Source organism: Anticarsia gemmatalis, chromosome 9, assembly GCF_050436995.1.
Source record: "Anticarsia gemmatalis isolate Benzon Research Colony breed Stoneville strain chromosome 9, ilAntGemm2 primary, whole genome shotgun sequence".
NCBI classification, from domain to species: Eukaryota; Metazoa; Arthropoda; class Insecta; order Lepidoptera; family Erebidae; genus Anticarsia; species Anticarsia gemmatalis.
Window position 1 is genome coordinate 769,026 of NC_134753.1, and position 16,975 is coordinate 786,000.

At 35.2% G+C, this 16,975-nt stretch overlaps 1 protein-coding gene across 5 annotated transcripts in view; it reads left to right on the top strand.

Annotated features, from left to right (window-relative positions):
* Window positions 1-16,975, top strand: part of LOC142975589 (transcription factor p65-like) — a 60,365-nt gene that overhangs the window by 26,564 nt on the left and 16,826 nt on the right. For all 5 annotated transcript variants that reach the window (XM_076118531.1, XM_076118532.1, XM_076118530.1 and 2 more), the window contains exons 4-5: window positions 10,606-10,758; window positions 13,060-13,244. In XM_076118531.1, the coding sequence (XP_075974646.1) occupies window positions 10,606-10,758; window positions 13,060-13,244 (338 nt within the window). The remainder of the gene's footprint in view (window positions 1-10,605; window positions 10,759-13,059; window positions 13,245-16,975) is intronic.

The window sequence follows — 16,975 nt, forward strand, 5'->3', positions numbered from 1 at the left end:
TTACATATTTATAAGAAATCAAACGATCTTATTTCAACTGGCTGGTCAACCGCATATAACGTATTATGTAAACAGTTGCTGCATAAATTATGACTAATTCTGCGGCTAGATGGATATGCTAGCAGTACTATGGCGCAATAGTGAAGATGGTCTCTTTGTGATGAGTTGTTGGTATCTGGAGGTAAAGGCTGGATGTTTTGCCTTGTGTTTGAGAGTACCATTGTGGTGAGAGGATAAGTCAGCCATCCAAGGTGTGGTTTCGGGAGATTTTTTGTGTTTTATAAATCTGGTTATCAAGCCCTGCCTTTTTTTAAAGTTGCTCATGATACAAGATCGTAATTCAGGAGTTGCTCTTTCGAAAGAACAGATCTGTATTCTAGTACTTAACGCTTTCTTAACTTGTCCGCACAGGATTTTATACTTGGTCTTGTACGTGGAGTCTGTAATGCATGTATACGCCATTATCCCTGTATCAGAATGTGAGGAAATGAGGTCATAATATGACCGAAAATACTCAAACTGCCGTGTCATGGACTTTAATCGTTTGAGCTCAATTTATTATGACATTTGATGGAAACGAATTTTTGCGCTCCGTTTTATTCCATACATACATACTTACATAAATAACACCTACTCATATAAACTTCCTTTGCTTCATTCACATCCATACATCTTGTCATACAGTTTACGTTTTATTCCATTCCTATATAAAACAGCAGGCAGTATTTTTCTGCCTTATGGAGCATCATCCCTCTGTCTATGTCCTTGATAATTAATTATTATTAATTAATCGATAGGCACTGGCAGACAGTCAAAGTCTGATGGCAATCCTACACTACCACATTATTATCTACAATCGTCATTCTTAGAGATACTAGTGATTTTCTCCTAAATTTCATTACAATTAAGAATCAATTAGAAAAACAAAAAAATAATTCTTATACACCTCTATTAGGTTATACCCCAGAACAAGGAAATATGAAGCCATTTGTACAACTAAGGACAATTTAATAGCGAACATCATAATTGGTTTCATTAGTGCCACGGGTTATCGTGCATTAACCGAATGAACTTGACGCTTCGTATATCAATGTTTATTTATTATAGTATTATCACTAGACGTTTTGCTGCTCTCGTTATTATGGCACGTTATTAGGAACTGGTGACATTTTTTATTTATTGAAGTACCTACATAATTATCAAATTACCTATTTGCAAAAAAGATTTGCAGGGTTTTTTTTATTTTTTTGGTTTTTAACGATTTGAAACTCACGCGAATTGTACACATAATATTACAATGCAACGAGTCTTAAGCCTACCTGGCCTACCTGTATGGGAAAATGGCGTCATTTTAATGATGGATTTTTTACTTACCTACTTCTATTTTCTAAATCCTGAATTTTTCGAGATTATTTGTAATTTTTTTATATTTCCAAAGCAGTCAAATATTTCTAGTATTGTATCGCATGAGTCGCTTCTCCATTTTTTTGAAAATAAGCCTTGTCTTTTGCTTCAGCCGCTATTATAAATATACTTCGTAAACTCACAGGTCATACAAACCGTCTTGTGTTCTCATATCAGCTTAGAATGTTCTAAACACCTACTTAAATGATTAATACTAAAACATTTCCGATAACTATATCATTATGCTACTAAGTATAACTTCATGTGGCGGTTCATCTCCACAGGTCATACGTTTAATTGTGTAAATAAACTGTACTCGAACAGTCATGTAATGTTTCCATCGAAGTTCCGTTGTGGTTAGACTTTGTACGTAGGCACTCGAGGGGCGTGTGTTCGCTTTCATCTGACTGTATCAAGAACTTTCGATAATGTTGATGTTATAATATTTAGTTCCTTTCGTTCTTGAATGTCGAATTTGCGTTTGCAGTTTTGTTTTTTTACGTGTCTGTTATACTCCCCTTAATATTCAGTAAGTTAAACAGAATTTTACCTTATTTAAGTGGTAAACAAAACACCCTGAAATTGTTGAAATGCGTTAATTAGCTGTTGCTTAGCTACTAGTTAACCCCTAAGAACCAAATTTCACACGAAGTATTATTTCCTAAATTACCATGTAAGACTATTCGGCTCGGCACTTTCGATTCGGCAATATTTTGATCGGGTTTATCTAAACATATTCGGTTTTGCTGCCCGGCTAGGCCGATTAATGCCGAACCGAATTTAGATATCTGTAGAAAGCCAGAAGTAGAAAGAAATTTGGAATAAGCTACCTCAATTTTTGCATAACGTTTTATTTGCGTCAGTCACTTATTCTCGTGATGACTATATTCTTCGGAATTTTACATACAATTGCTCATGACATGAAAATTTCATGAGCTGTCAGTGAAAATTATGAGTGTTTGCTTTCCTTGCTGGTACATTGTTATTTATTTTGTTATTTATAATGTATTCTTGGTCGTCATATACTGTAGATCCTTTTCCTTGTGGTTTGTTTAACCACATAGCAACATCGATAATCGTAATTCAAGTTTGACAGGCAAATTCAAAAAATTGTGTTTAGGGATCCTAACATGGTAAGTAATTTAAACAGTGATTCCTATCTAGCCAATTTCTCTGAATACCAAATTGCGGTACCAGAGTTTCTCTGAAGAGTGTTGTTGGTTGTCTGAGTCCTTTAGAAGATTTCCCCCTCGTAAAAGAGGTACCCAATTTATTAAGTTCAACGAATAGTTTAAGCTAGCTTTCAACAATTTTACGTACAGACATACATTACATGATACCTTCTTCCCACAGGGTTAGACAGAGAACAGAGAATTTTCTACAATTTTCTTGTTTCGAACTAATATAGCACCAATTTTCTAGCTAGTTAATATCAATGACACATATCGTCATTACATTTTCTGCCAGCACACATACGTAAGGAGTTGTTGGCAAATATTTGGGAGCATCACTCCACTGTAGTGTGGTTTATGAGGTCAGCCACCTAGCAGTGTTTATCTAAAGCCGGTGCCCGCCACTGCCCGCCGCTTGCCGACACTGACGCTGGCGTCTGTGCGAGCAGACTATTTGTTTTTACAAAAATATCGTTACTTGAAAGGATGTGCGAAATAGTTTATTTTAGGCCTGTGTTTCTGGGTGAAATATAGTGAATAAAAGTAATTGTAGGAAACTAGTAGTACGAAAGAATCAAGTACTTCGTTTGTATCGTCGATCTTTGTTTTAACACTGCTGTAAAAATCTCTTTACACTTGCCACTTTCATCACATCACATCACATCCTAGTATTAGAACAATACGAACTTACGATTTTCCGATATGACTTACCAAGATAACTGCATTTTCGTTGCAAAAACCTTCTTTGTTAACTAGATCGTAGCTTTAAGCAACTGGGGGGCAAAATAGAACTTGGTAAAATCAATTTATCATGTAGGTAAATACATACCTTCATCTCTGGTTATGATTCTGTCGTGTTTGGCATGCGCTAAAATGACAGATAACGCCACGTGTGTATTGAGGGTGCCAACCTTATTATCAGCTTGCCAACAACCGCCAGGTTGTTATTGTTATTGTAGATGTAGTTAAAACTTAGTATACCACATATAATATGCTGCAAACAAATACATAATATCATGCGGGCTTTAAAAACTATTCATTAATCTAAATATATATTATATTAACTCTAAGGTGACTGACTGACACAGTAATCTATCTACGCACAACCCAAACCACTGATCGGATCGGGCTGAATTTGGCATCCAGGTAAAAGTAGGCTCAGAAACGATTTTCATCAATTCTACCCCCAAGGGAATAAAATAGGGAATGGAAGTTTGCATGAAAATTCTGTCCTTAGTCACAAACCACGCGGACGAAGTCGCGGTCAAAACCTAGTGAGTTATAAATCTGACCACAAAAGACATGGTCATGTAGCGGTAACACCCATTTACATATTTTGTTCAAAGTTTAGCGTCACGTGGGTATATTCTGTTTCTGTTTACCTAACAGAATATTATGTGGATTTAACTACCTAGTAAAATATTATGTTTAGATTTTACGGTTTCGGATAGTGCTACTGATTTGCACGGCGCGACCTTCATACGTATTAATCATCACAGATCTATGCAGTAACTACTTAAAAACTGAATGATTCATACATTATTGCAAGAAAATTCACACTTTAAATTCTGTGTATGTAGAAAACCCAATTTTTTTCATGTACGAAATGTGTCAAGTATTCTTTTGTGATGACGACGAATATTCTTTGCAATTTCGTTTGCTTCTATCCTACTAATATTATAAATACGAAAGTCTGTGAGTATGTACGCTTGTTACTCTTTTACGCAAATACTACTGAATCGATTACTATGAAATTTGATATGTAGGAAGACCCAGAATAACACATAGGCTACAGTTTATGCCGGCGTTTCCGAAGGATCCTGTTTTACTCGAGAAGGGTTTCCATGCTGACGAAGTGGCAGGCGGTCTCTTGTCAGTTATAAAATTATGGTTGAAATATGGTACAAAATTGTAAGGCATAGTTATCCGATACTGCATACTCCGTCTCAAAATAGAATAGAGAAAAGTCATAAACAAACAACTTCAATATTTTACGAAACTTCGTTTTCACGAACCATAGTGGACCCTGTTTCCTAGCATGGGATTTTCTCAGCTTTAAATCAGTGTTGATTTAATTTCTTCTCCGGTTAAGCTCTGATAGCTAGTTGATTAGGTCAATTGCTTTTAGTTGAAGTTTGACAGGCGGTGGTAATAAATTTATCAAACGTTTGGACAGCGTAGTTTGGAGGCGACAATTGCACCTATTGTCAATTAACCCCTATTGTGGTCATTCTTGAAACCTCGTCCAGAGATGCTCTTGAACTTGAAATTTCTCTCAATTTTAGCTGTGTGAGAAACAACATTAGTGTATTCGTCTAATTTGAATGGCATTTCAGTTTCTTTTTTATTTAGCTTGCTAGCCACTGCCCGGCAGTGAGACACTGGGGCAAGCTAAGGCGTAAAATGAGTCCCCCGTCGTCTTTCAGACCCCTTGGTCGATTTTTTTTGCTATCCTTCTAGAAAAGTGTTGTTTCATTCCGCCATCTTTGTTTGGACCTCATCGTTTTCGCCTAGCATCTTGCCGTGCCCATTTTGTGGCAATATTAGCCCATAGTTTTAATAAGACACAACTACCACTATTTTGTTGTGATTTTGCTTCTGTATATTTAAGATATTTATTACAATATGTTTCCGTAGTTTGTATTTGTGTTAGCGGTTTAATTGGGCTGTACTAAACATAAAATCGATTTGGATAAATGCCATGTTTCAGATAGGTAATGTGTTCTGCTGCAGAAATCAGTTGCGGTTGATGGAAAATTTGAAATACCTGATGGACAGATTAGAATAATATACGAATAGTTGTTGTTGGCAAAATTAATGGCAGTTGAGGCTAATGGCGTGTGGTTTCGAGACTGGTTTCAAAATAATATGAGTAACTGTTTAATTTTATATAGTTCCTTACATTTACTATTTTTTGTTTTCTTTCCCCTACTTAAAAAGTTGTATATATGTTACTGTAAAAGCCCGAACTGTGGCAAATCCTAAGATTTTCCGGTAAAACCTAAGATTTACCAACTCTCAATGGTAAAAGTCCGAACAAGCCGGAGTTTAAAAACTATGTTGCGGTATATAAAAAAATCCTCCTTCATAACTATGTTTATAACTATTTCACGTTATAATTATATACTGTGACATTGTTATAAAGAAGGAGTTTTGGGCACAGCGACATGGGTAGGTTAGGTTAGAAGGCTAAGGTGGGAGCGAGCGAAGCGAAGCTCCCACCTTAGCCTTCGTGGTTATTTTTTTTTAACCACCCAGTAGGAGGAGCCCCGCGAAGCGGGGCTACGGCGACATCTCGACATCATCAAGTGAATATAGATAAAAGTTCGAAATAAAAGAATTGTTCGGACTTTTACCATTGCGAGTTGGTAAATCTTAGGTTATACCGGAAAATCTTAGGATTTACCACCGTTCGGGCTTTTACAGTAACATATATACTACATCCCGACCAATATTTTTTTTCACATGAACTTTCCCCTTTAATTACTCTATCTATTGAGAAAACTGCATCAAAACCCATTCCGTACTTTCAAAGATCGATGATTATGCATACATAAGTCCTTATGTCAGCGGAAAGCAGGCGAGCTTTTTTATACTATGTAGTGATATTAATATTTAAATTAATCACACAATCATTAAGATACTAATCATTGCACATAACTATCATACTTCTAAACTAGTTATCTAAAACAATAACTAATTAGTCTTAGAGGAAACGGTAGAAGTAAAATGAACAACAAACATTGTAGTTATGAAACAAGAGCAAGCAATGAGTCGAGGCGTTTGGTTCAATCAGTGCTAATTCCAGCCGTGACCGGCGGCTATTTCAGGACTCGCATTAAGACCCTGTACAACACACGTATTGTTATTACAATGATTTACAGTATACAAAGTAATAGCTATTAAATCAAATCATTCGGGGAATTATAGTAAACATAGGGAATTTGACGGCCTATGTGGCTCAGTGATTATGGTTTGATTCCCACATGAGACGATTATTGCGATTCACAAATAGTTGTTTCGTGTCTGATGGTGCTTTGTGTTTGTTGTTTGTATGTTTTCGCAACACAAGAGCAATTCTTAGCGCGAGAGTTGTCTTTATTAAAAAAAGAAAGAAAAAAAAGGAATCACAATTCGTAAAAACTTTGTAAATATACGCAAATAAAAATAAAACACAGACTCGTAAATTGAAAGAGAAAATTAACTTAATGACAAAAGTTTCTACTGAACCTATTTTAAGACATATAGAGCTCAGATTAAATAGGGAGGAATTATTAATCATATAGAAATACATCAATCATTTAATTGAATGAAATAACCAAAATATATTAACTAATTACCTCAAATATTACATTTAATCAAAATATATCCCGTCATGTTATTACAATGACGTCATTAAATACACGCCTACGTGCGTGGGCACATGAAACGCGTCACCAATATCACAATGTTACGATTTAGACCCAGAAATTATTAATTATTTGAAATAATTAGATATTATGTTTCCTCATTCCTGAACATATTTTGTTGAAATAGTTAATTGTTTGCCATAAATAACTGTAGACTATGAGGGAGTATTATAGTTTCTGTTCGCAACTTTCTGAAACATAATAAATACATACATATATAAAATCACGCCTTCTTCCTATATAGGTAGACAGAGACCAGAAAATGCCACCTGCAAACTTCCTTTGCTTCATTTACATCAATAGGTACATCTTGTCATACAGGACCGCCGGTTACGAGTACTACGCACCTGACCTTTGTGCACACCGATATGATCTGTATATTTCTTTCTTTCTTTCATGTAAAATAATAAAAATATTTTCTAAAAAAATATTTATAATGGTACTTTTAAACTTTCGCCTTTACTTCGTAGAGAAATACATCGAAATCATTTTGGTAATGATTCATTCATTGAATTTCATTCATAATAAAACCGCATTTCAACAAATCGTACCATGTTTTTACCACTTTTGGATACAACCGCAACCGGTCTTTTCATTCCCTTGTCAGATTATTGCATTTTTAGTTCTGTAAACATTATGTATGCAATAATAAATAAGAGTTAAAACATAACTCTTATTTATTATAACGGACGCTTGCATTTGTGCCAAGTATTACAGCACGAACAATGGTATGAACTTGTGTTTCGATTAACTACAGTAACGGTCTTATATCTTTACATTATTCTTTTATAACTACTGACACAGTGCTTTTTATATTATTTCACTTTTATAAAATATCGAATCAAATGATAGTCAGTTTTTTCATACCTTTGAAATACTGATCAGCGTATTTAGCAGAAATTATTTTCATAAAAATTTAGCAAGGGAAGTTTGCGAAGATTGTACCAAGTAGCGTCTCTGCCTACCCCTATTGGAAAAAAGCGTAACGTTATATATGTATGTATTTGTATGTATATTCTTAAAGCAGTCAAACGCTGCTTGTCGATAGTACCAACAGAAACTCACGCTGCAGTACTACACCTACGCACTACCCATTAGGCATGTTAAAATGTATAAATTACTTTGAAACTCCTTCCAACATCACGACTAATTCATAGAAAAATCATATCATTAGATCTGGCACATGTTTATTAATATCTACTTGTAAACAAAGCTGCCGTGTTTCATCTCAGATATAATTGCACATAAGTATTGGCGCTGCATTTTTTCTTTGCTTTTGTTTTCCTGTTAGTGCTAGACCGTCGATCAAATGAGTTTATCTATTAATTGCAAGTATTACTCTTGTTGTGCAACATTCTTACTGGTTACGAGGATAAAAGGATATGGGAAAATCTGTGAAGAGTGCCCTGTTTGCCTGATTCAGACTTATTATACACGTAATAGAAGTATTGCAATGTTTTGTGAAACTTTTCATTTACTGTATGATAGCCATGATAGGTACATTAGAATTTTCTTGTTACTTTTAAATTTTTTTTTTTAATTTTTTTTTTTAATTTTCTTGTTACTTTTATTTTTTTTTTAATTTTCTTTTTACTTTTTAATTTTCTTGATATTAATTGTCTAAACTGATCTCCGACTGTTATAAGACAAGCAAGACGCCTGCTACCGGATTATGACACTATTGAAATTCTATAAATAGCCTTAAGAAATGTTTTTTTTTGAATCACAATAAAGAAATCCGTTATCAATCCCGATTGCTTCGTCACCGCAACTAAGATCTAAAAATTCTAATTAATTACATACAAAAAAGTACTTAGTAAATTCTGAAATGAAAAACTTACTGGCTAAAAGACTTACTCCTAAAAAAAGTTATATTAACAAAGGCTATTTGGTACAATAAAACAACGTGCTTTTTGTCACCAGCGAAAATATGGCTCATCATCGTAGCTAGTGTAATGGATTGGAAGGTACCTAGTCATGATTACGCATCACATTAGTTTATAGGTAGAACGATAGTGACTGCGAAAATCGGACTATATATTATTATGGGTGACCAAGTTGATGTCACTATCGATGAGCTAAATGCATCAAAACTCAATATTAAGTCTCTATTCTTTATTATATGCTTGATATTGTAGAAGAGAAGAAATCTAAAGCCCTTGCTTTAGATTTATTTCTTCTCTTCTATGTTCAATACCCGTGCTTTTCTGAAGTTCAATTCCTCAACTACAGACTACTTTATCTTATACCCTTACAAACAAGCATTGGAGTCTCTCTCTCGGAGAAGAGAGCATAATATGAGTAACAGTATAATAGTATGATATCAAACAACCCCAATAAGCCATATCATACTTTAAACCACTTCGACGACGCGGTAAATCAATCAGCGTTAATTCAAGCTTTTCTGTGTACTATACATATCAACTATTTACCGAATCATTGTATTCATATTTAAAAGTAAGAAATCCACAAAAAATCAACGCATAGTGTTGTTTTTATGCATATAAAGTGTTGATGTCTCGTGCCGATGTTCATTGGCATGCTCGCTCGTCGCTCGGCCACGTTGCGTTGTCATGCAAGCCGCAACGAGGCCGGACACGTGCGCGCACCATTGTAATTGTTCTACTCGTGTTAGGAGTGAGAACTAATTGATATGATACTTTAGTAGTCGTTTTTGGGAGTTTTTTAGGGCGGTAAGTTCGTCAATTTGCAGGGAAAGTGTGTTTATACTGTATAGAAATTGTATTTAAAAAGACAACTGCGTTTGCTCATGACTGGGACTTGCGGAAAATTAAAAGTAACCGTTAAGTTTAAGTTTATAATTAAAGACCTCGTGGAACATTGAAACAAGTTCTCCTGAAAAATGTTTGTACAAATGGATACATATTGTACCTGCACATGGCCTGTGTGGGACAGTAATGGGTTATAAAAAAAAATGGAATGAAAAACATATTTTTTCGTCGTGAACATTTCTTTTTGTGACAACTCACTCACTTGGCTCTTTTCCGGTCTCAAATATTTGTGAATTTTTTTAAGAATACTTGCAGCAATTTGTCCGTCTCCGTTCTGGAATGCATCACGAAGTAGGTCGCAACACTATTTATATCCCGCGTCACTTCTCTGCTTAGCTCTTACAGAAATAATGTAGCCAACTTCATCAACTTGTTATGAACACATGTTTAGGAATCTCCAGAATAAGAGAATTTAGGTTATTTCGAGGTGTGAATTTTTGTTTGAGGTTTCTTCGTTTGATTTTCCACGATCGTATTTTGACGAGTACTTAGCGAGTTCCATAAATAAAGAATTGTGGTTAACCTAAATAAATATTAGACCGAAGGCGTTTCAAGTGACGTTTTATGTCAATAAATACAGTTATATTTTGTTATAATTGCGGCTTCGTTCATGTGTTTTCTAAATTAAAAATATTTTTTTGGACAATATTTTTAGTCGTTTAGCTGACTCTGCGTTAAATTTTATCTTAATCGCTTCAGTGGTTTAGCCACTATAGATACAGACATAAGTACTATAATATTAGTATGGATATCATAAGAGTCTGTATGTTTTTCTAACTATGAAACACATAGTGAACTTTCTTTTAAATTTTGTGTGTTTGTCAACAGGTTCAGATATGAGTGCGAGGGCAGGTCAGCGGGTTCGATCCCGGGCGTCAGCAGCACTTCGGAGAACAAGACGTACCCAACTATTAAGATTTACGGCTACACTGGACAAGTTGTCATCGTAGTATCATGTGTCACCAAAGAAGAACCTCACCGGTAAGACACTTACATTCTACTCATACTAATCACTTTCCTTTCCCTGTTCCCTTATTTTCCTTTATTTTTTCAAGGGTCTTTTGTCGGATTCTGACCTTATACCTATTATAACATGACTTACTGATATAAGACTTTACTAACTATACCCTTTCAAACAAAAACAAGAATTTTCTAAATCAGTCCTGGCGTCTGAGTAATCGGTCCTACATAAAAACCTGCTAACGAATTAGGAAACATCACCTTTGTCAAGTAGATTAATAAAGTATCTTGTGTTAATCAAAGAAGAAATAAAAAAAATACAATGAAATAATAAAAAAACAAGTTAAGGTAGGTAGTTCTCGATACAACTTTGATCACTGTACCATGTGGGATGACTCTTACAGACAAGAAAAGATTTCCTCAACAAGTAAACAAGACGTTACAACCGACAATTCTCCACCATATTCATCAAAGCACTACCCACATAATGTCCATTACTTGTCTATTTACGGCACAAACGCCGCATATTTGCGCCGCAGACATGCCTGTACTCTGTCTGCACAAAGCATGCCCTGCGGACATCGTACACATGCCTTTGTTACCTGCCTCGTATGTACACGGGCTTTAATACTGACAGTATAAAGCTTGTTTTATTTCTACTGAATTATTAACGAAATTACTCGTATTTTGTTTATTTATAGCATAGTTTTCAACAGAATTGAATCCCACATGTCGTTCTTTTCAGGCTTAGTATAGGAGTTCTAACTAACAACCTCTTAGCGAAGTCGAAGAGCGTTAGGAATGATCTAATTTGAGTTATTCTGTAAAATGTATGACGACTCCTAGTTATTTATGCCTTACAGTAGCTGGGTCACCGTCTCATATACACCTCCGAATAGTAAAAAGAAACGAATGAACAAATATATTTTGCTATTTAACCTTTCGCGGATTCTACCTTACTTACATAACGTTGCTCTAAAACAAAAGGGCCACAATTAAAAAAAAGATCCTTTTCATTATAAAAAATGCATTTTATGGGGATTACAAAAAAGACTTAAGTCATTTTTTTATTGCCTAAAGAGCGACATTGGTGGGAGTATTTTTAAAATATTCAAATATACCCGATAAAATGTAAATTTTTGCATTAAATAGGAATAAGATTTGTAGATGGTTTGTGGCCCTTTTGTTTTAAAGAAGCGATGAAGTTTACTGATCCGTCCCTGACCTTTGTCTTCCAATCATCTCTATCATCCTTTAATCGAACAATCTGTCCTTATTAACACGCAATGGATTTGCCTTCAGGAGACATTTCTTATTTTAGTTTCCGAATTAGGAGAAACAATATACTGGTAATATAATATGCCAATAAACATTTGTTTTCTTTTTCATAGAAATATGTAGTTTACTCATGACGTTTTCCTTTTCCGTTTGAGCTAGTGATAATTATCTCTAATAAACAGATAGGTTTAGAAGGGGGGAAGAAAGATATTCTAATTTGCCTGAAGCGAATATTAATTCGTACACACAACAATCTTGACCCTTGAGAAACTCCGTCTATCTTCGTCTAATCATGAATCCAACCCATTACACTACTGGGCAAGGGGCTCCTCCTGAATTGAGAAAGAAGACTCCGTCCTAGCTCCAAAATGTTCTAACTAGCACAATAATAACTAAATTCATTGACACTAGACCACATGCCAGCTTTTCCGCCATGACTCAATTATACAACAAATGTTTTACATTCGTCATGAAACAAAAACTTGTCATTGTGATAGTTAAGTTTTACGTGGAGTAGGGAAATCCCCGAGTAAAACAGTTTTCATTACGAAACGATGTGTAGTGTAATTTTACACCTGTTAACGTAACATGACAACGGACTAGGAGACAATTGGCTTATTGAATACTGAATCGCAATGATGCTTATACCTACTAGTAGAAATATCCAAAAGGTACATTTAACTGTTCAGATAATACAATGTATTCTTTCCTTCCAGTTCATAGAGAAGCATGTAAATACTTTTTACATACATTTTATCACGTCTTTTTCTCACATGGACAGGCAAACACCAAAGAATTTTACTTGATACGGTCTTTACTAACATTCCTATATTCGATTTACACTCCTAAAATCTGTACAATATTAGTTTCTTTTGCATTGTATTCTTGCTTAGATTATAGTGATAAACACCTTACGTCAAAGCAGCAATGTACTGAATAGTGACCATCAATTTGACGTTCACTAGTAGTCAACTGAGTTATGTGATAAGTCTGTAGAGGCTAGTAAAATCATCCCTACATAAAACATTTTAAATTGTTGTGCAGGCCGCACCCTCACAACCTGGTGGGTCGGGAGCGTTGCAACCAGGGCGTGTGCACGATACCCACACGCATCACGGAGGAGTCTAACGAGTACCAGTTCAAGAACCTCGGCATCCAGTGCGTGAAGAGACGCGACATCGCTGAAGCTCTGCGCATGAGGCAAGGACTTAGGGTGGACCCTTTTAGAAGTAAGTAAACATTTATGATGATGGTGATGATGATGATGATGATGATGATGATGATGATGATGATGATGATGATGATGATGATGATGATGATGATGATGATGATGATGATGATGATGATGATGATGATGATGATGATGATGATGATGATGATGATGATTATATAATTCATGTGACTCCTTTAGGAACGTTTAAGATTTTGAGGTCGGGTCTAACTTTTGACAGTATACAATGATCGGAATATTTTTTTCTAGTAAGATATCATATAAAGGCAGATTTTGTTTAAAGAAATATGCACAAGATGTGAAAAATTATTTAGATGGAAAAAAAATCTCTTCTCTAAATAATGTAGGTTGTGGGACAAAATTATTTTCTCCTTGAAAGGCACGGTTTTATAACTTAAGGTGCAAATGTTGGACAGTATATTTGACCGATAATACCACTATGCGGTCACCCATCTATAGAATGACCGTGCAAACGGTTGCTTAACCCACATATCGTTTACCGACCGTTAAGCACAACTGGCTATGAGCGCTTCCACTAATTTATATAACGATACCATGGCGTATTGAAACAAATGACCTATCTCAATATGCGTCTTAAACCGGTAACGTAGCGTCAAATTGCGTGCGCTTGTTGTCACTCACTCTCAAAACCCTCTATTTATAGAGGTGACAATTTAGATTACTTCCTGTGTTTTTCCTCTCAGCACTAACACAAGTAAGCATTGATACTAATACACACATTGATTGATCTTTGTTTAAAATGTCAGTGATCTTTTAAATAACTGCTATAAAAAGAAATACCTAGTTCAGACATAGATACGATAGAAGTTGCGTATAAAATCTGAAATGCCGCTTGTCATATGAAAATGTAGGCTTATTAATGTCAGGTATTAAAGCTATAAAGGCTTAAGGCAGCGAAAAATGAAAAAAATGTGAGGTTCAATACGACCTATTGTCCTTATCACGGACATCTCCGTTCCTATAATAAGAATAAGGTTTGAGGTTAACCGCTGGAGTTAATACCAGGCTAGTACTAAATTTCTAGTAGTACTAGTAAAATCTTAAAAAAAGATGCAAGAACAAAGTTAACAAAAACGACCTGGCAACAAACAAATAATTCCTTTGAAAAACTTATAAATGTTTATACTAAGTATGTGCAACTTAAAATGAAAAAATACTAACGATAAAAAAGTTTTCAACAACCAATAAGTCCTTTAAAGTCTTTAACAAGCCATATTTCTATTTAACATAAAGCACTCTACCGCTACGGTCCATTCATTAAACAAGCGTCAGTAAGGAACTGTGTTGTTCAGTGTTCAAGGCCGGCCGATGACTCCTTTATGTCGCCACTGTTCAATGTCTCAGACCCCAGGAAATACCGTGATCGATGACCACTGGGTCAATTTGTGTTGCTAGGACAACTGGGGTTTTTTGGACCCTACGTGCCATTGGGTCAGTTTTCCTTGTATCCTACTAATATTATGAATGCGAAAGTTTGTGAGTATGTATGGATGTTTGTTACTCTTTCAAGCAAATACTTCTCGATCGATTACGATGAAATTTAGTATGCAAGTAGCTGAAGACCTAGAATAAGACATAGGCTACTGTTTATCCTAAAGGTTTTGGGACCGGGCCTAAAGAACGCCACATTGTACGATCTTTAAAAACTTCCCTTCCTCACTCACATGTTTACATCCTGTCGTACAGGGCCTCCGGTTACGTATAGTACGCACCTGACTTTTTTTCAAGACATCGCCGATGTGATCTGTTTATGTCTTTCTAGGGCGCCCTCTCCCGGCGTTTCCATTTATATCCATTAGATAATCCAATATGTATTTTTAGGAAATAGCTATGAGTATTTATATTTGGCGAGACATTGTAAAATAAATGCATCAATTCGTTAATGTCAGTTCAGCTAGCCATTTCCAAACGATTCTAAATCTGTCAATGCTACAACGTTCCCTATGAAATCGCTTGTGAAGCCATTTGCCAACGAATGCGGAACTAATAAAAATAGCTTGTTTCATATGGCTGAAATGCGTCTTAAATTCCACGTTAAATAGTTTATAAATGACAACAATAGATTCGGTTTCCAGTTTTATTGCTTGGAAGATGGAATAAAATACGAGTCGGATCATTTCGAGTTAGAAAACAAATAAATAAATAAACTTGACAACTTTAACTGAATTTTAAAGTAATTTTTGTCAGAGATTAAAGGAAACTGCTGGAACAACATCTGTCTAAAACATAGGCTCCCAACCTTCGTACTATTTTCCCCTGTACAAAGAAAATTAAACCCAGCGCACCTTTTACATTAGTTATACAAATTTTGTTATTATCCATTTGTTTTTGGATCCACGACCGCTCCAACAAACAACTTCAACGTCCTATAGGGGACGGCAATCCCCCCGTTCGGAACTTATGATCGAGATTTTTTTTGTAACTTCTTCCCGGCTACTTGTAGTGCTGTTGCCCCAATTTGTTAATACACCTTTCTATATAGTAGTTATCTTCCTCTTCATTCTCTCGAAACTTCCAAGAGTTTAATTGAACCGTTGGCTTCCACATAATACTCAAACGTAAGTAAGGAAAAATGTCAAGGTAAATTCTCTTTTCTGCACATTCAGCCATTTTCCATAAACACCGTATGGAGTAGAAGTGCTACGTGCTGTACGAATTCAGGAAAATTTATTACTAAGAATTGAAATACCTACTCGAAATCAGTCGAGTGCATCGTTTTAAACTTTATGGTTATTAAATTAAGACATCCGTGTTAAATAAATAACCCTCTTTTTCAGTTGTGACGTCATTAATGTACACAAAGAATCAGTTGTATCAACACTCGATCGAAACCTAGAACTGCAATTTGTTTATAATACTTTTATGCTCATTACTTACATCTACGTGGTTTTTATGAAAACTAAATGGTGTCACCTTTTTCCGCGACATGAAATTTTCGAAATTTTGCCCGATTAGTGCAGAGGTTTAACTGTGAAAAATTAAGACTAATTAAACGATTCAAGTTCTATAACTATGACTATATAACAAACAAGAAAATATTTAAAAAACTTATAAAAAAAAAAACATACAAAACTATTCGCTCTTCATACTTTACTACTATAACCATCAATTAAAAGTTGTTCCTTTTCCCGATAATGTAAAGTAAAGCAATTAAAGTGTGTGATATTATACTAGATCAAGTAAAATTTATATCCCGGATCCTGAGGTAAAACGGGTAGAAAAACTAATCAATTGACACATAATCTAGGTGTGTTGCGCTCGCGCTGTTGAGAAAGTTGTTAGGTAAGGCCTATAGTTCCGGCTCAAGACATCGCCGTACTAAATATAGGCTCTGCACTTGTATACCATAATTATCAATAGCTAGCTAGCTTCTGCCAACTAGTTGGTCAAATAAACTTGTAAAGGATTCCCTAGATAAAACCTGTTCCGATATGGGTCTTCTCCCGGAATAAAAAGGGGGTGACGACTTAAATCCACACTTGAGATTGGAATATGCTATCTTATTAGATGAATAGAATGTAATCCTCACGAAGTTTGATTGTGAGTTGAGTGATTTGTTCGCTGATTATTTTAAAGTTAAAGTTAGGAACTACTCGTATTACCTACAGGTAAACGCACAAACTACTTTAACCCAATATTCGTGGAGGATACTTCCTAATACTTCTTTATATTTATGTGTAGTATATTTTTTCATCATTTCAATTGTAA